The 21,160-nt window shown below is 44.2% G+C and overlaps 2 protein-coding genes across 4 annotated transcripts; one reads left to right on the top strand and one right to left on the bottom strand.

Moving 5' to 3' along the window:
* The first annotated feature begins 33 nt into the window (after positions 1 to 33).
* Positions 34 to 3,643, top strand: ARPC5L (actin related protein 2/3 complex subunit 5 like). The gene is made up of 4 exons (XM_048965689.1): positions 34 to 296; positions 557 to 629; positions 1,041 to 1,217; positions 3,049 to 3,643. Exons 1-4 carry the CDS (start codon positions 157 to 159, stop codon positions 3,109 to 3,111), a joined length of 453 nt encoding a protein of 150 aa, XP_048821646.1. The 5' UTR covers positions 34 to 156; the 3' UTR covers positions 3,112 to 3,643.
* Positions 3,644 to 4,118: 475 nt separating this feature from the next.
* Positions 4,119 to 20,386, bottom strand: GOLGA1 (golgin A1). 3 transcript variants are annotated; one of them, XM_048966198.1, is made up of 23 exons: positions 20,300 to 20,386; positions 19,673 to 19,986; positions 18,802 to 18,892; positions 18,071 to 18,145; positions 17,495 to 17,592; positions 16,990 to 17,022; positions 16,158 to 16,286; positions 15,719 to 15,888; positions 15,215 to 15,326; positions 15,011 to 15,106; positions 14,710 to 14,835; positions 13,911 to 14,006; positions 13,356 to 13,451; positions 12,945 to 13,097; positions 12,621 to 12,716; positions 12,179 to 12,268; positions 10,857 to 10,959; positions 9,808 to 9,965; positions 9,296 to 9,454; positions 8,729 to 8,788; positions 7,743 to 7,913; positions 6,789 to 6,875; positions 4,119 to 6,526 (listed from the first exon to the last, which is right to left on the bottom strand). In XM_048966198.1, the coding sequence occupies exons 2-23, from the start codon at positions 19,805 to 19,807 to the stop codon at positions 6,446 to 6,448; spliced, it is 2,415 nt and encodes an 804-aa protein (XP_048822155.1). In that variant the 5' UTR covers positions 19,808 to 19,986; positions 20,300 to 20,386; the 3' UTR covers positions 4,119 to 6,445. The 3 variants fall into 3 exon arrangements, with proteins under 3 accessions (XP_048822155.1, XP_048822156.1, XP_048822154.1); XM_048966199.1 differs by having other exon boundaries at positions 20,289 to 20,369; XM_048966197.1 differs by lacking the exon at positions 20,300 to 20,386 and having other exon boundaries at positions 19,673 to 20,265.
* Positions 20,387 to 21,160: the final 774 nt, after the last annotated feature.

Here is a 21,160-nt window from a genome sequence, read left to right as displayed (position 1 = left end):
CGCGCGTCCTCTCCGTGCGGCGGGCGGCGCTGTGCGGGCTGGGCCGGCGGGGGGCGCCCTCCGCTCCCTTCTTCTCGCCCCGGGCGGGACGGGGCGGGCTCTGCGCTTCCGGTTCCGGCGGGGCGGAGCGGCGGAGGCGATTCCGGTTCCGACGGCATGGCGCGGAGCACGCTCTCGTCCCGCTTCCGCCGCCTCGACATCGATCAGTACGACGAGAACCGGTTCGTGGAGGAGCCCGAGGAGGCGGCGGCAGCCGAGCCCGACGCGAGCCCCGAGGTGGAGGCGCTGCTGAGGCAGTATCCTTCGGGCGGGTCCGGCCCGGCCCGCGCTGCCGTCGGGAGTCCCGGGAACGTTACCGGGGCGGGGGCGCGGCCTGCGGCTGCCCGGTGCCGCCCTCCGTACCGCCCCGGCCCCGTCCCGCGCCGCTGCCGCCCGGCGGCCGCAGTTTCGGCTGCCGCTTCCCCCCGGCCCGGCGGCCTCCTCCCCTCCCCCCTCTCCGGGTCGCGCCGTGTCCGGGGCTCCCGGTGCCGCCGTTACTCCTTGACTCGCGCCGTAGAGGCGAAGCGCTGCGCGCGCTGCACGCGGCCCTGCGGAGCGCCCCCGCCCAGACGCGCAGCGCGGCCCTGAAGGTGAGTGCGGCCCGGGATCCGCGCCGGTAATGGGCGGCGTCCCGAGGTGCGGGGAAACGCGCCGGCAGCAACCGATGGCTGAGAGAGGAAGTCCTGAAGTACCTCCGAGGGGGTCTCGTAGTGTGCTGCAGAAGCAGGACGTTGGTCTCAGACTGTAGATTTGTTGCAGGCAATTCTGCAGTGCGCTCCGGGTGGCTCTCCCGAGGTAGGAGTACCAATAAGTCCGGTTTTAAAGAGCTCTTCCCTTCTGTCTTCTCACTACGGAAACTTAAGGTGCAAAATGTTCTCCTGTTTGGCTGCAGCATCTTCACCACCGGCAGCGCAGCCGCTGCTCCGGGCGCTTTGCTGCACGCGGCTCTCGGGGTCGCGTCCAGCTTCGCTGATCCTAACGGCGTTTTCCTTTCTGTGCAGGAGCAGGCGCAGGGAACCATGCTCAAAGTCCTCACGTCTTTTAAAAGCAGTGAAATCGAACAAGCGGTGAACTCCTTAGACAGAAATGGTATTGACTTGTTAATGAAGTATATTTATAAAGGATTTGAAAAGCCGACAGAAAATAGCAGTGCAATATTACTCCAGTGGCATGAAAAGGTGAGTGCTTGCTCTGGGCTCTCCAGTTGCCATCAGTGCTTTCAGGAGAACCCCCCGAAAGAGAGCTGTGCGATGAGGGCGATCCTCCCCTGAGGAGCAGTGCTTGGTGCTGCCTTTTGTCTTTGGTCTCTTAAGGTTGGGCTTCCAAAGCTTCTGCCAAGCTTCTGCCGGTACTTCAGAGCTTTCCTCAGCCAGGAGGGGTGGGGAGTGGCAGAGCAGTGTCTGCTGCAGGAGGCATTGTGCGTTCTGTCTGTTGATGGTTTCCCCCAACAAGGAGCAAGAACTGGAAGTGGAGGTGTAATTGTTTGAAAGGTGTCCTTGGGCTCATGGGATGCCCAGGACGGCTCAGGTGTGACATTTTTCATCAGTGAAGTGCTGTGACAGAGTACGTATCCAAATTTATCAGGATATAGCAGACCTGTTTAGTTTGCACAGTAAGGTTTTGGATGTCTCTGAAGGTTCCAGTGGAACCCACAGAGGCACTCTGGTATTTCTGCGGAAGGGTTGCAGGAGGGGATGTGCTGTGCTCACAGCTGGCTGCTGGTTGGTTGTTTGCAAAGGTGTGCTTCCTTCTTGTGAGGAGTTAAGACAGAGGTTGTGCAGTGGTGACTCCAGCCGCTAGCAGCTGTCCCCAGCCTTGTGGAATATTGATGGGCAGGAGGAGGAGAAAATTTCCCAGGAAGGAACATAGTTGACATTTTGTGGCGTTCTTCCCACTGGAGACTGTTTTTGGGTCACCACAGGTTGATGCTCCCAGTATGTAACATTACACAAGACTGCCCTGACTGGAAAGAAGTCAGAACATGTAGACACATGCAAGCATCTCTTCGTTTTGAAAGGAATATGACAGGTTTGCAGTGGGCTGGGCGCTGCTTTCCAGCAGCACAGGTGGGACACACAGCTCAGCTGCCTGACCCCTGGAATGGCCCAGTGCCATCTGTGTCCATCAGGTCTGGCACTGATCTGAGCAGTCCTTGCATCCTTCTCCTTGACTTTAGAGATGTTTCATTTACATTAAGGGTGCAAATGAAACCACACCAAGCCCTTCCTCCTTTCCTCATTCAGGAACAGAAGGGGTGTGAGGCATTCTGCATCATCAGTGACACCCTGTCCTTCACTAGATGCAAGTCATCTAGATGCGTGTAAGGTTTTGGAGAATGTACTTTAACCTTCACATTTAGTGGGATGTTTTGCCATGTTTTGTTTGCCCTTCGTTTCCTCGCTTCCTGCATTTATAGAGCAGTACTGCCTACGTACAGCTAAGACCTGGGTCAAAGAAGGCACTCATCTGTGTAAGTCCACAGAGGATAGGGGGCATAGAGTTCCCAAGATCATGGCACAGGACAGGAACAGGTAAGGAGCTGAACATGACAAAGGAATAAGCGTGTGGACATAGAACTTACTACTGCAGGAAGCTGAAGGTGTAAGCCGTGCAGAAGGCACCTGCACAGACATGGAGGGGTGGAACAACGTGAGAACTGAATTTCCTGCTCTGGTGGTAGCAATTAGCATAGAAAATTGCTTAGGAGTTAACCAGCACAGTGCGTGTTTCGTGTGATGGAACAGTCGTACCGGCAGAACCACTGCCAGCCCTGCAGGCTGTGAAGAGCAGTGAAGGTTTTATCATGGAAACCTGATGCTCTGCAGTGAAGTTGAGTATCTAGAACTATTTGAAACATGTCTAATGTCTGCATGTTCTGGGAAAAAAACTTCTTTGCTTTCCACAAGTAACTGTTTTTAGGTTTTGAGAACAAAAGAGTGAGGTGCAGCCTATGAGAGCCACTGGCTGTGCGACTGTAACACTGATCTTGTCTCCCTCTCTCACCCACAGGCATTAGCAGTAGGTGGACTAGGTTCCATAGTAAGAGTTCTTACAGCAAGAAAGACTGTTTAAAGACTATTAACTCAAACCAAGGCAACCATCGGTTTTGGACCCAGAAGAAGAAGTAGCTGAAATGACGCTGGTCCTTCTTGATTAGAGATTGCAATCTACTGAAATACTATGGAAACCTCCTCTTGGACTGCTTTTAACATTGAAGTGGGAAAAGAGTAAAGGTATTCCTGTATATTCTGACTATCACATACAGGAGCCAAGACATTCTCCTGATTGCTTCTTTTAAGGCAGAGAGAAGACAAACTCCTGCCTCCTACTACTGAAAGCGAGCAGGTATTCTCAGATGTTGCTTTATCAAAGTGTGGTGATCCAAGATCCTGTCTGTACTGCTTATTTAAGAGGGAGCGATGGTCTTCACAGATGCAAGGTTCTGACGGTTTATGAATGGGAGAAGGGTTTATTAGCAAGATGATTTTGTATATATGTGTGTGTATATAGAGAGAGATACAGTCAGAGGACAGCTGGACCATGGGGTTGGTTTCATTGTAAAGTGCCTGCTGCATCAATAAAGTTCTTGGATCATACAAGTTAAGGCAGTTTTTGGCTTACTCTTAAATATGACACTCAAAAATCAAGCCTGCAGTAACAGCATTTCTAAGCTAAGTGCCCACCTCTGCGTGAGCACTCACTTCCAACTCCTTCCAAACTTTGTCTTCAAACTGAGCTGTGCTGGCTGCTCCAGCAGCCTCGCTCAGTGCCCTGGTTTTGGCTGCACACAGCCTGGGCCCTGCTTCCAACTGACACAGCTGCAAAGGGAGGCTGTAATCCAGCCAGCCTGGATTTAGCACCTGCTAAGAGCGCAAGTAGCAGCTGCCCCTAGAGATGATTTCAGGAGGCAGAAGCACCCTACCTCATTCCTGGCCTAATTCCCTATGAGAAACAGGCCTTAATCTCACAACTACAATCTTAGCACAGGTCAAAGATAAGTTTTGCTTCAATGCTTTAAAACTGTTTCAAATAGCTGTAGCATCCTGGTGGACACAATCAGGACAACAAAGAAAAAGAAAGAAATCAAGATTAGAGTTTTAATCCAAAACATATTGCACCACAAATTTCATAGTGTTTCATAATACAATCCATATTTACAGCATAGAAGGAAAGAAATTCAACAGCCATAGAAAGGATTGTGTATACCACTGTTTTTATACAAGGGAAAGTGCATTAGCTTTTTTTTTTTAATATATATGTACATATATACATACACACACACACCATTCTTGCTCTGATATCTGAAGAAAATTCAACACTTGAGAACTCATTTATGGTAAGTTAGTGAGCTTTGGGATGCTAAACTGTTTGCATTAGTCAATATATAATTAAAATTTATGCATCACTCTGTCTTGCAGGCTGCCTGCACTGCATTCATTACTGTACAGCAGTAACCGTTCAAGCCAGGCACAACTCAAACCAAATTTGTCCCTCAGCCTGCAGCAGTGTGACGAGGGAGAATCCTACCCTCTGGCCTCAGGTCACACAGAAGCAGGTCAGGGCAAGGAGACGCTCCAAAGAAAGACCCTTCTGAGGCCCAGGAGGGTTATCCTGCCCCTGCTTTGTTTCAATACAGGAACGACCAACAAATCTACTTTTTGATTGTCTATTTTCATATTGGAGTTGCACTCTTGCCCTAAACTTCCCTATTCTGTACAGTTAAGTGTCACGGATCAAGTCTCAGTGTACGAGTGCTGCTGATGTTACTGAGTGTACTTCAGCAGATGCCAGCTCTGAACAGGAGCGCCACGCCAGCAGCGGCTGCCTCAAAAACAGGCCGGCCCCTAGGGCAGATGTGCCCCACGTGTGCTGCTCTGCTGACCTCGTGCAGAACGCTTCCATCTCTTCACAGCAGCTCTGCTGCAACTCTCACACTGTGTCTCACCTGCCACCACCACCCAGGTCGCTCACTGTCAGCAGAGCCAAGTCAGACTCTGAACGTGACTGCATCTCCACTACAGGACAGGTAGAATTTTTTTTTTTTAACATTGAATAAAAACCTTTGTTAGTAACACAAATCTCATTGTAAAAGAACTACCAGAATAGCAGCATTGCATTTCTTATATATAGATATATATCCAAGTTTTAAGAAGTAAGCCTGATTGCTGCTTCCTATATTCATCTAGATTTTGTGGTGGCGTTAAAACTGAAGGGCAAAACTGTCAGCTGAGTTCCCTTTTCCTAAGGCAGAACCAAGGCTGATTTGTGAAGAGTTCAGTTTTGCCCTCAAAAACAAAAGCCTCCTAAGCCGTGGTCTTTTGTCAGGTAGTCAGACACAGGTCACAGCCACCCAGTGCTCAGAACAGCTATAAGCAACGGCATCTGAACTACAGAACCACAACAGAAGATGCTGGTTATGAAAGCTTGTTGCTAGCAGACTTGTTAAGGAAGAAAGCCCAAAGTGCTTAGTACCAATATTAGTCACGCTCTTTCAAGGTGTATATATATACATACAATCTTTTTTCTGTTTTCTTTTTCATTATAAAAAGTATTTTCAGTGTATACTTACAATACCTGGAAATCAGTTTTAAAAATTTAAAATGGTTTACTACCCCTTCTTCCCAGTGCTAACAACCCATGGTACAGACTAACAGATCGGTTTTCAAGGCGACTGAGTATTAGGTACTATAATTAAGACCATTTTAAATATTATTTTTCTTTAAGAAAAGTAAAATCAGTAAACAACTCTAAAGTTGTGCTCTCAAATTAAATAATCATGATCAATGTGCAGCCTTCAAGACTGCAGGCCAGGATATATGCACCTTATATTACACAGTGATATGAAAAGATGCAGACTATTAGTTATGTCAGTGTAACAAGGCAAGGCAAACTTCTTTTTTGGTTAAAGCTCCTGCTCCTGTCCTTTGAAAGTCATTTCAAACTGTCAAAAATTCAGCACAGTATTGCCAACAATTTTTTCCCCACTGCTTTCCACAATGAGACAAGGAAGCTTTACTGTGTCTGCAGTTACTCAACCCTCGCACTCCTAACATAAGCTGGAATCACCACCACAGCAGGTGCGTGCGTTAGAAGCTCCAACTGCCAGCACCCACGTCAGTGAGGTTAATGTTATCCTTTGGTGCCAAGATAACAGGTCTGGTGAGCACAAGGAGCTGACTTCCATTGAGAGACCATCCAGACAAAGGTCCCTGATCCCAGCCCGCAAGAGGTGTCAGTTTGTAGTGAAAGTTTCTCCTTGCACAGCATTACTTTTGTAAACAGTGTCAAAGTTCTTGTACAAAATACTGCAATGACAGTGATTAAGACACACCTGAAGTGGTGTGTGCAGTGTTCTTTTCACAGAAAAAACAGTGGCTAGATGCTGACTGCCCGTTTTCAGGATCCCTTAAGACCACAGCGTCCTTGGGCTTGAGATAGAGGGCCGGATACTGCCTTTAGGAGATGGCTTTGACCCAAACCATGACATCTAGGACAGGAAAGCACAATACATATCATGCTAGGTTCACACTTACAAGAAGCTGGAGACTGGAACAAGAGTATAGTGTATCTGCATCTCCCCATCAAGTGATGGAAACTATTTATAAAACAGAACTCTGCAGAGTTCAGATTGTTTCACATGATTAAATCTGGAAGGAACAGCTACTTTTCAGCACCTCCCAGCATCTAAGAGCGCTCACATCTTTTGCTGCAAGTCCAGTTATAGGTTACAGGTGCAACAGAATCCTTACCTTGTACTCCAACGTTTCTTTAAGCATATTTTCTTCCTCTTGGGAAAAATTCAGTAAAACAGATACAGCCTTAATAAGATGGAATGCCTGAAAGAAACCACAGTGCTTATGATGCTCTCAGCCTCTGTGTTCTGGACTACAGTGCAACACTTTTTCTGCAGGCTTAGTCACAGACTTTTTAGTTACAACTGCAAAGAGCAGAACAGTAAAACCTTTCCCTATGCCCTCTTACAATGGACCAGGGCAGCCTGTATCTTTCTTCTTCTGACTGCATTTCCTAGCTTTCTTCAGCTTGCATATTTTCCCTACAGCATCCTGTGGTAATTGTTTGTTTTTAAGTTCTAAAAAGTTGTAGCAGCATGCAGACAGGTCAGAATCATGCTGCTTTACACAACGTACCGACTGCGCAGCACTAAGATACACCATGCAGAGCTACTAAAGGAGTCAAACACTCCGGATACCACGGAGCTGCACAGTTATTTCTTCATCCTTCCTACTGTCTTGACCTACAGTTAAGAAAAGCATATTTTGGCATGACTTCTTTCTACCTGTAACCTTTTCAACACAACTTAGAGAATATAAAGGAGCTTCAAGTGCACAAGGAATTATCTCTTATGACACCTCAACAGCATGTGCTTTATGTCCTTTCTGGTTTCTGTTGCTATCTTTCTTAAACATACAGCTACTTTACAATCACATATACTCCATATGCTTTTTAAGAATAGTACAGAGCAGCTTCAGCTCTTTAACTTCTAGACATAACTACCTCCTACCTTTCACTTAGTTCCTGATGATCTGTACTCCCAAACACGCTGCTGTTTTGCTTTATTGTGCTGCCTCACTCAGTCAATTTCTTTTCACATGCAAAAATACTGAGCTGGCATAGAGGCATTCCTGCCAGGTACCAGAGATGAGAAGACGAGCGTACCAACCCGTCTTCCTAGGATTCTTTACCTCGGACTCCCGGCAGGACATGAATTTTAGTACAACATGTTTAAGGTACTCAAAGTTTATCTCCCTTGAGTCATTTAAATCAGAGTTGTTTGTGACAGTCACAGCAGCATTAGGCACTTCAGAATTTGTTTTTTCACGTACTTCAGGTACCTCACTGTCTGGCCTTATTTTCTGAAAGAAAAAGAGAAGAGCATTACAGGTTGTGTCAGTTTGATGCTGGGAGAAAATGTGAATCTGAGATACCTAATGCAAAGCATTTGTACCCACAAGATGGGCATCAGTAGGACAAGCTTCTCATCCTTCAGGGGATGACAGCAGAGGTGCATATCTTACATTTCTTGAGCCTCCAGGAGAAAACCCAGCTCTTGTTAGAGTTACATCTGTGTGACCAAACCAGTAGAATTGGCTCCATACTAGAAACTGACATCATTTTTCTTTCACCATTAATCTGCTCTGTGCTCTTCAGATGCACAGAATGCAATTCTCCAGTTCAGAACAAAATATATATATATATTTTTTAAATCACAATACTTGAATATTTTAAACCCCCTTTTAAAATGTTTAAAATATGAGGGCTTTGTCTTAGAGTGGGAAACTATTTTGAGAAGAGCTTTTTCCTGTGGCTGACATCACTGCCTGGGAAATTTTAGCTGAATGACAGCTGAGCAGCAACCACAAATCTCAGTCATCCAACATACAGAAACATTTAGATACCAGACACTACAAATCCAAGTCCATACCTAAATTCAGTGCTGCAGTATCTGAATAGCAATGGCTACCCAACACACCATCTACTCAGTAAATACAGACCCAGAATTACACATTTCTTAAATTAAGGGTTCACAGATTTGTCTGCAATCACAAGGAAACTGCGAGCATTCCTAGTAAATAAACAAACTGCAGCTTGCAATCAAGTCTTTGGAATTTCTACTGTAAGTAACTTCCAGCAAGTGCCAGCTGGAGAGACTGAGGAACAGAACCCTTACCAACTCCTTCTGGAGAGTTTTTTTCAGTTCTGTCATTCTCTGCTGTAGCTGCTTTATCATCTGTAAGCAGAGCAAAGGACGGCGTTAACACAGCATTCAGCGTTAGGGCACATACTGACACAGAAGTATCTGAAGAGAAAACATGGGAAATGAATGCAAAGAATCAAGCAAACCAACTGGCAGCTCCAGAGAAGAGATCTGGATGTCTCACAATTCTGGCTGCAAATGTCGGCAGGCGTGCGACAGGACACCTGAGAGAAATCAACTGAATTCAAACTGGGATCTGCAGGAAAGCTGTAGCTGGCATCATTTGGAGCTTCTTTTCTCCAAAATAGGTAAGGAGCAGAAGCAGAATTGTGCCACAGAGATTTCTCTACAATTCTGCTGCAATTTTCATTCACTATTGCTACACCCTTTTACAGTCTGCGGTGGGGAAATACTCATAGAAAGTTGGATTCAGATTGGATCTCTCATGTTTGTAAGCCTGTTCAGGCCTTCCTTTCTAAGGCTCTGGCACCTATTATTAGGCTTCCTAATTAAAACAGGCATTTCTGTTGTTTAGTTTACCTTGTTTTTCTCAACGATTTGCTGTTCCAGCTCTCTGTTATCCTTCTGAAGTTGAACGACATCTGTAACTGTTACCTCTCCATTCTGTTCTGTCACACGATTTTCTGGAAGGTCCAAGTGCTCATTCAAGGCTCTTGTTGATTCTTCTAGCTCTGAAACCTACACAAATGAAAACAGCAAATTGCAGAGGTGTGATACTTGCAGCCTGTTAACAGTCTTCAGAGAGAAAGCAAGATTTTATTGCTTTTGTATGCTTTTGCTTGCTGTGGTAGTGGGAGGTAGTGGAGGTTTTGGTTCTTTTTTCATTTAGGCCCATTGTTTGTTTTCCAAACCAGAAAGCAATAGTGACAATCTACTCCACATCTCTCAGTGGCCTGTTTGGCACTTTTGGGTCTCTGCCTCCTTCAAACCCCTTCATTATAAGTGAAATAAAATAAGGTGATGTCCTTCACAAAGCAGTCACAGTTGTGACAGCAGACAGCTTTCAGAGTAGCTTTGCAGTTGGCACTCACATTTTTCTCATGTTCTCTGGCCAATAGGAACTCCTGTATCTGCAGCTTCAATTCTTCTATTTCCTTCCTTGCTGCTTCTTCTTTCTCCACTGCTTGGCTATTACTTGCCTCTATGTCAGATCGTAGCTGGTGCATTTGCAGCAATGCAGCTTCGTGATCTGAGGATGAAGAAACTTGCTCAGTACCAACCTACTGAATCAAATGAGATTTTCTCATCATTTCCTATTTGTCTACACAAATAGACACAAGTTACTGCGATGGTAAACCCTGACCTTTTTGCCTTGCTCTGTCACAAAGACGTGACATTTAAGCCGCCCAAGCTCACATGTGTATTCTTGCAATGGAGCAATCTCTCTTTAAAAGTCAGAGTCATTTTAATACTTGAAAGCTTAATTATCAACTACACCTCTTCTAATAGAACACAGGCCTCCACCAAAAGCTCGTGTGACTTTTTCTCTGATTGCACAGGAACACGTGGGGCTGTGAGCACACGTGGCAATGGCACAGACAGCTGCTGACAGCCAGCCAGCCACAGAATGGTGCAACAGGAGGCCACCCTTGGGGTGCCTTTCTAGGTAGGGGCAACACAGTAGGAACACAGAGGTATTTGGAACTGAATGAAGATGAATGCACTTCATTTTTTAGTGTAACTATGGAAAATCAGCTTACAACTGACTTAAGAATATAAATGATGTCTTTCAAGCAAGAGCAGTTTTTAAAGTGGTACAAAGTATCAGTCATCAAACTGGACCAGTTCTTTATTTCCTGTGTTTTGCACTATATGTTCACCAACAGAAAGTACAGTAAGATCTGTTATTTTCTGATAAAACACTGCAAAGCAATGATTAAGAAGGTGGGTTTTGTTGTTGTTTGTTTAGAAAGAAACAGAGACTGACACTGAATGACAGAGGACTTTCAAAATTCAAATAGATTAAGTTTGGAAATAAGAGAGATCTAGAATTATTACCATCTACACATAAGAAAGCCCACACCTAGAGACTGTATTCTGTTAAAGCAGTCTGGAATACAGTAGAATGTTTTCATCTAACCTTGACTGAGTTGGTTTAGTTCTTCCTTCTGTTTTAGAAGCATACCAGATTTTTCATCAATTAGCCGGTCTTTTTCCTTTATTAAGGAAGCCAGATGAGAAACCTTTAAAGCAGTCAAACAAACAAAATTAAGGATATACACTTAGAAGAGGCTACGGAAAGATTTCAACATATCTCAGATTTTTTTTGTGGCAAGAACTGAAGAATTCTTACATGAGTGGAAGGCAGTGGATGGTATCTACAACTAAACAAGGGCCTGAGCTATGTGCTGGGCAACACAGGACCTTGAGAAAGTAGTTGACTGAGCATTATTGTTACAGATAGCACAGTATGGATGTCTACGTTCAACTCCAGATTCATAGAAGGAATCACCTACACAGTGCTTGTCTCATTAGAAAGTGCTGAAGTAAACATATTGCCAAAGCTAAAACACACTTCAGCTTCTGATAAGTCTGAGGCACAGACTGCCTCATAACCAGCAGGTGGCAGCTGTAAGACAACAACTGTGCAAGTCTGGTGGCTCTTCCCACAGCTAGAGCAAGCAAGCAAACATACACAACAGTTCCAGAATAACAAAGATACTAAAAGATAGAACTAAATTCAGTCAAATTTGCTCAGATGACAGCTCCCAGTTAAAGAAAAACGCTCACATCATTCACTATGCTGCTTTTAACAAAACAGAAGAACAAAATAAGGTTACCCAGAATTCATATTCACTTACTGGATACAAACTCCTTCCTATCAAGAAATTTAGGGTTCTAGAACTGCTGTGCTTCAGAGGGACAAAGATACGATATAAACTCTGAAAGGAACACAACAGAACAGACAGCTCTGTGGTTGTGTTTGCTATCCTTGTTTTTTGTCTGATTGTTTTTATAGAAACCAAGCCACAAACTCATGAATGCCTCGGGACGGCTGGCCCACCAGGACAGCACATCTTACGAACTAAAGAGGTCTGCAATACCAACCATCTACGTTCTGAGCAAACGTCTCCATTCACTACCAACTGGTCTTCCTCTCAGTTTATACTCAACTACCAAAACCTGCCAAACCCTTCAGCCCACAAACTTATGAGTATCTCTAATTTTGCAGCTAGCCATATTTAACACTTCTGTACTGATTAACTCACATAAACTGATTAGATTCCTGTGAAAGCATTTATATATACACCTTTACGTTTACAGAGGCAACCAAGGCCATCTTCCATACTGAAGATGATTTCATTAATTATCATAATAGTCAGGAACATAAGTCCAAGTCTCATCTGATGTGTGAAGTCTTGGAGTGTTTGTACGTATTTTAGACTGTTGGTATTTACCAACCTGCTGTTGCAATTTGTCCTTTTGTTTTTCTGTTTCTTCCAATGTGTTGGCAATTTCAGTATTGACAGTCTCTCTGTTGCTCAATTCTTCCTGCAAACCAAAAGTAATTTAGAAGTTACCTGAGAGAACTACAACCTGAGTTCCACTTCACTGTTTGATGTTGGAACTACTCTGTATTGCTACTGCCAGCAGGATTTAAAAGTCCTTCATGCGTGACAATAAAGGAACGTATTTTTAGACAGACCCAAGCACTCTGCTTCAGGAAAGGATCACAACTTTGTAATGCTTCTCAGAGCACTTCTGAGTATGAAAGAATTTGAAGTACACAGAACCTGAACGTAACGTGATTCCAAGTACTAAGAACATAACATTCTCTACCAGTAACTGTTTCTCAAATTAGGCTCCACATTTAACCAGTGTCACTGACTAATTAAACTCTTACCTTCAGCTTGTTCAGTACAGATTCTTGTTTTTTTAAAGAACTCTCATACTCTTCTCTGCTTCCACTGAGATTTTCATTCTCTTTTTCCAGCTGGCTCTGTAAAATAAAGACTGCTTAAGTACTTAAGTACTAAGTACAAGTGTTCCAATGCTTTGCATAAACAAATACATTCAATTCACATTTTGTTTTTCAAAGTATTGGATCTTCTACTGTAATGCAGGGAACTCTTAGTAAGCACATGCAGACAATAAGCAAGGTCCACTAGCTTTGATAAAATCGTTCTGTGAAGACTTGGGAGCCCCACTCAACAGTTTCTGTACTTACTATCCTGTGCTGAGCAGCTGCTTTATCGAAATCCCACGCTGTCTGAAGAGCAGCAATTTGAGACTCTAGCTCAGAAGCCTTCTGTTCATACTGATGTCTCTCGCTTAAAACCTGCTGCTGTCGTTTACTTCTTTCACTTTCTAGATCCATTTGCTTATGAGAAAAAGAAAACAAAGTTAAACAACTATATTCTGAAGCTCTAATAAGAATTGGATGTATTTGCACATCACACTCAAACTTCAGTAACTGAGTTTCTTTGGTAGCAGTGCCAGGAGCTCTCACACGAACACTACTAGTTTAGGAGGCAAACAGTAACAAAACAACTGAGCAACAAATGGAACACAGAGAAATGGTGGAAATGCTGAAAAACGGGCTTCTCTTGGTCTCGCAAACACAATGCAGTACACTCACCAACTTCTGGATCTTCAGATCCTGCTCACAAGCTTCCTCCTTGCTCGTTTTCAATGCTTCTGTTGCAACCTGTAGTTTCTGTTCCAGTTCTCTATTCTAAAACATAACATGAACTTCCTTATCCACTGACATCTACGCTACTAGAAAGAAAAACAACGTATAGAACACAGGATGACGTAACAGGGGCAGGTGAACACTGAAACTATGGAACTACACAGTTCAAACAGAATGTCTACTTGACACATCCTGCTTTCTTTAAACACTCTTCATCATTTCAGACTTGCTCAGCAATGGTTCCAATTTAGCTACTTGTTTCTTACAGCAGGAAACACAAGCATGAGAAGCCTTAACTTCAGAACCTCTGGGCACCTCCCCATCTCTGCAGGTGGAGAGATGACCTGAGCCGCTCAATGAAACCTTCCTCTGGAAACTAAGTGGGACACATAGCATCACCTTAGGTCAAAAACACAAATGCAGTGACAGTAAAAGCTACTGGGTGTAAAGAGGATGGAAATAGTTAGGAATTTGTAAGGGGAAAATAAAAAAGCAACTTACCTGTGTTTCTAACTGGTTCACAGCATTAACATGTTGCATTCTGTCTGTTAATATCTGTTGACTGGCTTCATCCAGTTTCTGCTCAAGAGAAGCTTTCTGAAGATTATATGGGGTTAAGAACAGAAGGGAGGGTGGACAAAGAGATAAGATTTTAATGAAGAAGTTTCTTTGAATTTCATTAATAACAACACTAAACTTGAACAGTTTCTTTTTGATCTAGATAGGAAAACACTGCTCCAAGGTGACTCTAAAATAGGAGCATCAGCTCTGGAGAAAGATCAAGTAGTGAAAAGAGCACTAAAGAGAAGTAAATCTCTTCATGCTTTCAGCTGTTTCTTAACAATTCTGAGGCTGAAGTGTTGAACATGCAACATTCTGTTTATACATCTATGTGCAAACCAGCCTCCCACTCCCGTCCCAATGCTTTGGGAATCATGGTGACAGCAGACGAATTCCAAGAAACAGAGTGAGCTGTTCTCTGTAAGGATCAACCAATAACATTCTCCAGTTGCTCTGCCTTTTGTGGGCATGCTAAAAAACTTCTATTTCCCTTCTAAGCAGACAGATGCATTGCCTAAACAACGTGCAAAGACCAATGCAGACATCTGTGCAGCATGTACACACATGGGCCCCGTGCAGCCACCCACACAAGCTTGTCCAGCAGTGTCAACACACACCAAAGAGACAAACATGCCTGCACGACATCATCATATACCCTTTCCATGCCAGTAAGCAATGTATATTCTAAAATAATTCCTTACAACTGCACTTTTTAATCAGTCCATAAATGTAAAATTACCTCCTTGAGCAGTTCCTGTACATGTTCAACCCCTGAAAGATTTCTTTCTAATTTCTTTTCCAAGGAAGACACTTTTTCCTGCAACTGTTCAATAAGTTTCCTTCTCTCATCAAATTCAAAAGTCATCTGCAGGAAAAAGAAATCACAGAATCCCTTTTCATAGCCAAGCTCTTGTCTAATTCATTGTGGTTTGACTTGAGAAAGTGCCATTAGTTCTGTTTGAAAAGACAACATGATGCTAGAACACTTAACAGACACCAAATTTCAAACACAGAACCAGATGCATCTGCAAATTCTTAACCTTTAGCTTGTGTTGTTCATATTCCACCTTCAGAGATTCGTGCTCTGCCCGTAATGTTTCTAGTGTCTTCTCACATCCAGAACCAGCAACTCGAGCCTAAAAAGAGGAATTCCTTGCTCTGAATCTTAAGATTTCACAGTCAATATGCAATCTAACTTCTGTAGACGAGAAGCTCTTCCAATCAAACCCTGATGTGAAACTTACATTTTGCAAGTCTACAGAAAGGTGCTGAATGACAGCTTGTAGCTCCTGTTCTCTCAACTCCAGAGCAGTGATCTTATTTTCTGCATTCCTCTCAGCTGTCATCAGTTCATCTCTTCACAGAAATAGGAAAAAAAAAAAAGTGACAGTGTTCCAGAAAAATAGCATTTGGCAGAATGATCTGCTAAACAATAAATGGACTAAGCAACATCAACCAGATTTTCTTGTACTAAAACCAGCCACTGTATTCATTATACATCTTCCAATCTTCCAAAGAGGTAGTGTTTAAGTATCCAAAAAAAAAGAAACATAAGCTTGCAAAATCCTAAATGAGTACTGCTTTAATTGGCTTGTAAAGACATACAAACTCAGCCTTTACATCCACCCTGCCATACTAGCAGCAATGAGTCAGTTTGTTGCATATATAAACACCCTCCCCCCCGCCCCCCAAAAAATAGATTTGGACAAATACAGGAAAACAGACTCATCATGAAAATGCATCCATACCTGCGTGCCTCCAGCTCCAAGAACTGCTCCTGCAGCTCCTGAAGATCTTTCCGCAGGCCTGACGACTCGCTGCTTGCCTCCTGAAGCATCTCCTTGGCATGGATCAGCTCTCGAGTGCGTGCCTCCAGCTGCTGCTCGGCTTTGCTCAGAGATTCTTCCTTTTTCAAAAGCTGAATACCAGAACGTTAGTAAGAACTGGTAACACTGATAGTCTTCTCACCTGAACGGCCTCCCTTATCACGTTATGAGATGAATTAAGTGCAATAACTCCTAGAACAGTCCCTGCTGAAATACTCAATACGACCCCAGATGTACATACTATGGTAGGATTTGGACATGGAGCCACGCTGGACACAAGCATTAAGGCTAAAAAAACCTAACGCAGTACTTCAACTGTGTGTTCTAACAAGAAAAGAAGTCATATTTAAAATAATGTTACCATGTGTTTAACTTTGGCCATTTCCTGCTGCTGAAAGCCTTCCAGCTCATCAATTTCATCTCTCTTTTGAAAAAGGTTCAAACTCTGCTCCTTCATTTCTTGTAACTGTGTTTCGAGCATTTTTTTTTCCTGATAAACAAACAGAAGAGGAATCCAAGAACATCTGTAAGTTAATCTGAAGTCAGTGAGAGGTCAATTAAATTCTCTGGGAAATAAATCTGCCCTGCATCCCCGAGGCTCTGCGACGGTGCCATACGTAGAATCAGAACTTCCTCTGATTCAAACTGCAGGAGGCAATCAATGAGTTTCTCAAGTTTCCCTTTATAAGCTGTCTTCACTGCCATGCTCAACTCACAAGCAGATGGAACCTATCTAAAAAATTAACAGCGAGCAGCAGCAAGCTCAACATCTTCATAATAAAAGGTACTTTAAAGTTCACCTTCAAACAGCTACAGCAAGACTGAAATCCTACACTGAGAAAATTCCTACCTAATAGATCCCTTTCTTTCATGAGACAGATGACCAACTAATGGGCTCAGACCAAGTCACCGCGTCTTTCTGCATCCCAGCTGTCTCCTCTGTAATTAAGGAAGCTATGATTCCACTGTATAAAACCACCAGATCTTTGTCTTTGCAACCCACCACTCTTCCCTCCCACGTTAACGAACACTAATTCCAGAAGTATCTCACAAAGCATTGGCACTGCTAATAAAGGCAGATCTTCAGTCCTACTCACTGACCAACCAGCAAAGAAGGGGCTGAACAGAGTTGTGCTATGGAAAATATGTGGGGCACTGTTTAAAAATATAAAATGAACAGAAAACTTAATTACCTTTTCAATGTGACTCAATTTTTCCAACCACTCCTGAACAAGAAAGAAAGAATTAAAATCACAATCCAGCTGCAGACTTTTGAGTATAGCAATTAAGGAGGAAAAAAAGAAAAAGAAAGAATCCACACTGATAACAGGAATATTAAGATGAAGAATTATGAAAACAAACAATTACCAAAATAAAAATAACAGATAGTGTTTTTATATACGAAAGCTATGGAGTAATTTATGTTATGCAAGTACACAAGTATTATTCAAGTAAATGAAACAAAAATGACAACAAGGCCAACCACAACGGAATCTTATCAAACATGTGCAGACTTCATACCAGAAATTTTTGTGGGCTCTTTTTAAAAAGATTAAGATTCAGAACAATTACAAGCAACCTGAATATCCCTTCCTTTGACTTTGACACACTAAACCAATGCAATGCAGGACAGCTACTTTAATTAATGTACACAGATCTCCACAGCCAGCCAAAGGCTGAGTTGTTAAGCTCCATTACCTGGTCCTTTTTCTCTAAGGCCAAAGCCATTCCTTCAGCCATCTTGGCCCGGTTGGCCTGGTGCGCTTCATTCTGCTCTTGAAACTTCCTCATGGAAGCTACCAACAAAGAAGCACCAAACTGTATTAAAAATCCATATTTTAAAATTGCTTCTGAACTGCTTCTGTTATTTACACATTCATAGAGCTGCTTCTTCAAGTATTCAGCACCATCTCAGCTCCAGCACTGATACTGTGCCACTCACCACACAGCACTGCCTGCACACGACAGAAGCGTCACAAGTAACAGAAGATGTCTTCTGTTCTTCACTGCACTAAACAGAGCCGTAGGTTTCAACAGAGCCCCTGCTGCACATCAGCCCAAAATTGGGGAACAGCATAAGAACTTCACTCAACAGCCAGCACAATACTGCTGTTCACATCATAAGGCAGGAGCCTGTTCTACCTCTTTGCAACTTGCACGTATACAGTTTGAAAATAAATGTTTAAAAAACTGCGTGTAAAAATTGTTTCTTTCCAGGTATATTTAAATCATAGCAATTTTCAACTATAAGAGAGATTAAAAATCAGTACGTACAATCTTGATGCTTTTCTAATGCATTTTCAAGCTTCTCTTTTATCTTCTGCAAGTTTCGGATCTGATCAGCATAATCTTGTGTTAGGAGGGAGAAGCACAGACCAGGAATGGACAGACACAGGGGAAGGAAATCAGGAAAAAAAAAGGGGGGGAGAGAAAAAAAAACAAAAACAAAAAAACATGAGTGGAAAACAGCAATGATTTTCTCAACTAGAAAATCATTTCTTCTGAGGAAAACTTGGATGACTGTAATGATGAAGACAAGCAAGTAGCTCCTCACTGCCCATAGGGTAAATGGATACAAACAAGAGGGTCTGTCCCAGTGCTACAGGAGAAGTTCCACTCCATGCAACAGGGATGGGAAGGAGTGTCAGAACAGAACCCTCACTGACAGCTCTGCAGAACAAGGTATTATCTTAGAAAGCAAAACAGCCTTGAGAATGTTTTGTGCTGGATTCTTTCCTTTCTCTTCATTTCACCTGCGTTACTGTCAACATCAGAAGTCTTAACTCCTAACAAACAAACCATCACATACACAGAATAATTACAAAAAAAAAAAAGGGGAAAAGACTGTTTGAAGCATGGGGACAGAAATGCTACCTAGATGAGAGCGACAGGGGCGCACTACAAGTTAACTTCCTAAAACGAAACAAACATTTTTCAGAACTCTGAACACTGAAGCTGAAAGGAAACTCTTCTAAGCAATCATTTATACGTATCAGGACACATACCAGACAGCTTGACTTCCAGTTTTCTTATTTGCTCATTTCTTCTGAACAACTGGGATGAAAGATCCTCTCTAGAGCTGCTTCCATCAGAAGCCTTGACAGAAGAACAACCACGTAACTTACAAATTGCAGTCAAAATAATCCTGTTACATACTAACTCTACGACGATAAACACTGCCCAGCCTAGGAATGATGCAGGGGATTCTTCTAAAATAGCCTATAGCAGAAGCATTTGTTCTAACCCATCACTCATACGACAGCACAACAGAACGGCTAGGAAAAAAAAAAAAAGAAATCAAGCTCTAACAGTGAAGAGCTCAGAACAGATGGGTCAGAGAAAAAGTCTTCTGGAAAAAACAGAAACGAGGAAAACAAAGCAACAATATTTACGTGAACTCAGAACTCTGCAGTCTTTCCGTGCAAAATCCAAAGCATAAATGGCACATGATTCTCTATGGCTTTAAGGCTGTACAAAATCTGCATTAAGAGCAGTTAAATGAATACTAAGTTTTGGGATTTTGAATTCTTGCCTCCCTACTGCCTCAGAAATTAGTTTCACAACTAGACATCTTACATACTTGTTCACTTAATATTCGTTCAATGTCCCATGGCTGTTTAATCACGTTTTGTATTGAGATAGCTTTGTAACTAGTGCTTACACGAGTAAACGAGTGACTCTCATAGTAAAGAGACAAATATTTTCCCTTTGGTATTTAAGCTGACTCAAGCTATTGATTCATCTGCACATTAAGACATACACCACAGAGCCACCAGAAAGCATTCTCAACTCACACAGCACACTTAAAATGGTTCCTGTAAAGCAGTGACAGAAACACGGCTTAAGAAGCAGCACTTAGAGTAAGGCAGGACTCACAAAGTCGTCTCCCGAGTCCGCTCCCACGGAGGTGATGGACTCTTTGCTGATGGAGCGCGGGATCCTGGCCGCCCCCCCGGGCCTGGGAGCAATCGCTGCCTCCTCTGCGATCTTCTTCTTCAGTTTCGCAAACATTTTCCTATACTCCGTAGCACCGGCAGAGCCAGGTGCTTCAAGAAGCCGCTGCCTGCGATGCGGCTAGCGCACCGACGTTCTGCTTACAGCTTCCAGATGCCCAGACGTAATTTTGTGCCTCATCCACTCAGCTTTATCGCATTTCTCGTTCCTTTAAAGCCTCCATGGCCTAACGATTCCTGCAAGTCAAGGCGATAAGGCTTCCGCGCCAAAGACATCCATACCCGTTGGAGATAGCTAAACGCTTTTGATGTCACCCGTCACAGCCCGCCCCGCACCGCACCCTCAGGTGCCCCAACCCCAGAACCGGGCCCGGCCGCGGCCCCGGCAACGGCGGGGCGATTTCGGGCTGCCCGGCAGGCCGCTCCCGGCCGCTGCCGCCCGTTCGGAGCCGGCCGCAGTCCCGGTACGAGCGCTGCAGTGCAGTGCAGTGCAGTGCAGTGCAGTGCAGTGCGGCCCGCTCCCGCCGCCCCGCCCTCACCGCCCGCCCACCGCTTCGCCTCGTCCGCTGCCGCCGGGACCGCGCGCCGCCGCCGCCTCCGGCGCTGACCCGGAAGTGCCGCGCGGGCGGAAGCGCCGCCGGGCGTTACACATGCGCAGTGCGCCCGCCCCACCCCGTCCGGTCCCGCCCCGCCCCGCGCTCCCGCGCGCAGTGCAAGAGGCGGCACACCGGGTGATGGCAGCAGCGAGCAGGCCGTGCGTCGTGCGTTTATTGTCATTGCCAGTACAGATCAGCGGTAACGAAGGTGTTCATCGCGGAATGGACCGACACCGATTCTCGCTTCCATCTCAGCTTTCCCCGACAATTCCAGCAGCAATACAAACACACTTCTTTCCTCCCACAGACACCAACAACGTGGGCAGAGCGCGCTCTGGCATTACATTGCTTTGGCAATTTACAGATCCTTTGCAAAAAAAAGGCTATTCGCTCCAAAACTTTTATTCATATATCTCTATTTTAAGTAAAATATCTGTGTGTTTTTATTTTTATTTTATTTTTTTACCAAAATACGATTTACAGGCACACGGCTGTCAAATAAGTTTACTCATTATAAAATTACTTTTGGTACCAAAAGGTCTCATTTCTCCGAACGCTCCCAGCCCCGCCCTGCTGCACAGCGGCTCCTGCTCCGCTCCTAACGAAGCCCCGACGGGGGAGCGACGAGCAACGCGTGCCAAGGGAGACCTGCAGCGCCAGGGGCCGACAATAAGAGCGGGCCTTAATGCTCGAGCCAACAGCTGCCGCTGCATCGGGCAAAGCTAGAGGCTCCAGGGCTCCTTTGGGAGCTGCAGTCCGCTCTCAGTGTGAAACCAGGAGCTTCAAGAGCAAATCATCTCTGCATGCATCACCGT

Source organism: Lagopus muta, chromosome 19 (genome assembly GCF_023343835.1).
Source record: "Lagopus muta isolate bLagMut1 chromosome 19, bLagMut1 primary, whole genome shotgun sequence".
NCBI lineage: Eukaryota > Metazoa > Chordata > Aves > Galliformes > Phasianidae > Lagopus > Lagopus muta.
The sequence above is the reverse complement of the archived record's forward strand: the minus strand, read 5'-3'. Positions and strand labels throughout refer to the sequence as shown.

Excerpts from the sequence above, each read along its gene's own strand:
- GOLGA1 (XM_048966198.1), bottom strand. The coding sequence starts at position 19,807 with ATGTTTGCGAAACTGAAGAAGAAGATCGCAGAGGAGGCAGCGATTGCT. Across the intron at positions 17,023-17,494 it reads CCTTAGAGAAAAAGGACCAG|GAGTGGTTGGAAAAATTGAG; the intron begins GTAATGGAGCTT and ends TTTCTTGTTCAG. Across the intron at positions 7,914-8,728 it reads AAACTCTCCAGAAGGAGTTG|AAAATAAGGCCAGACAGTGA; the intron begins GTAAGGGTTCTG and ends TTTTTCTTTCAG.
- ARPC5L (XM_048965689.1), top strand. The coding sequence starts at position 157 with ATGGCGCGGAGCACGCTCTCGTCCCGCTTCCGCCGCCTCGACATCGAT. Across the intron at positions 297-556 it reads GTGGAGGCGCTGCTGAGGCA|AGGCGAAGCGCTGCGCGCGC; the intron begins GTATCCTTCGGG and ends CTCGCGCCGTAG. Across the intron at positions 630-1,040 it reads CGCGCAGCGCGGCCCTGAAG|GAGCAGGCGCAGGGAACCAT; the intron begins GTGAGTGCGGCC and ends CTTTCTGTGCAG.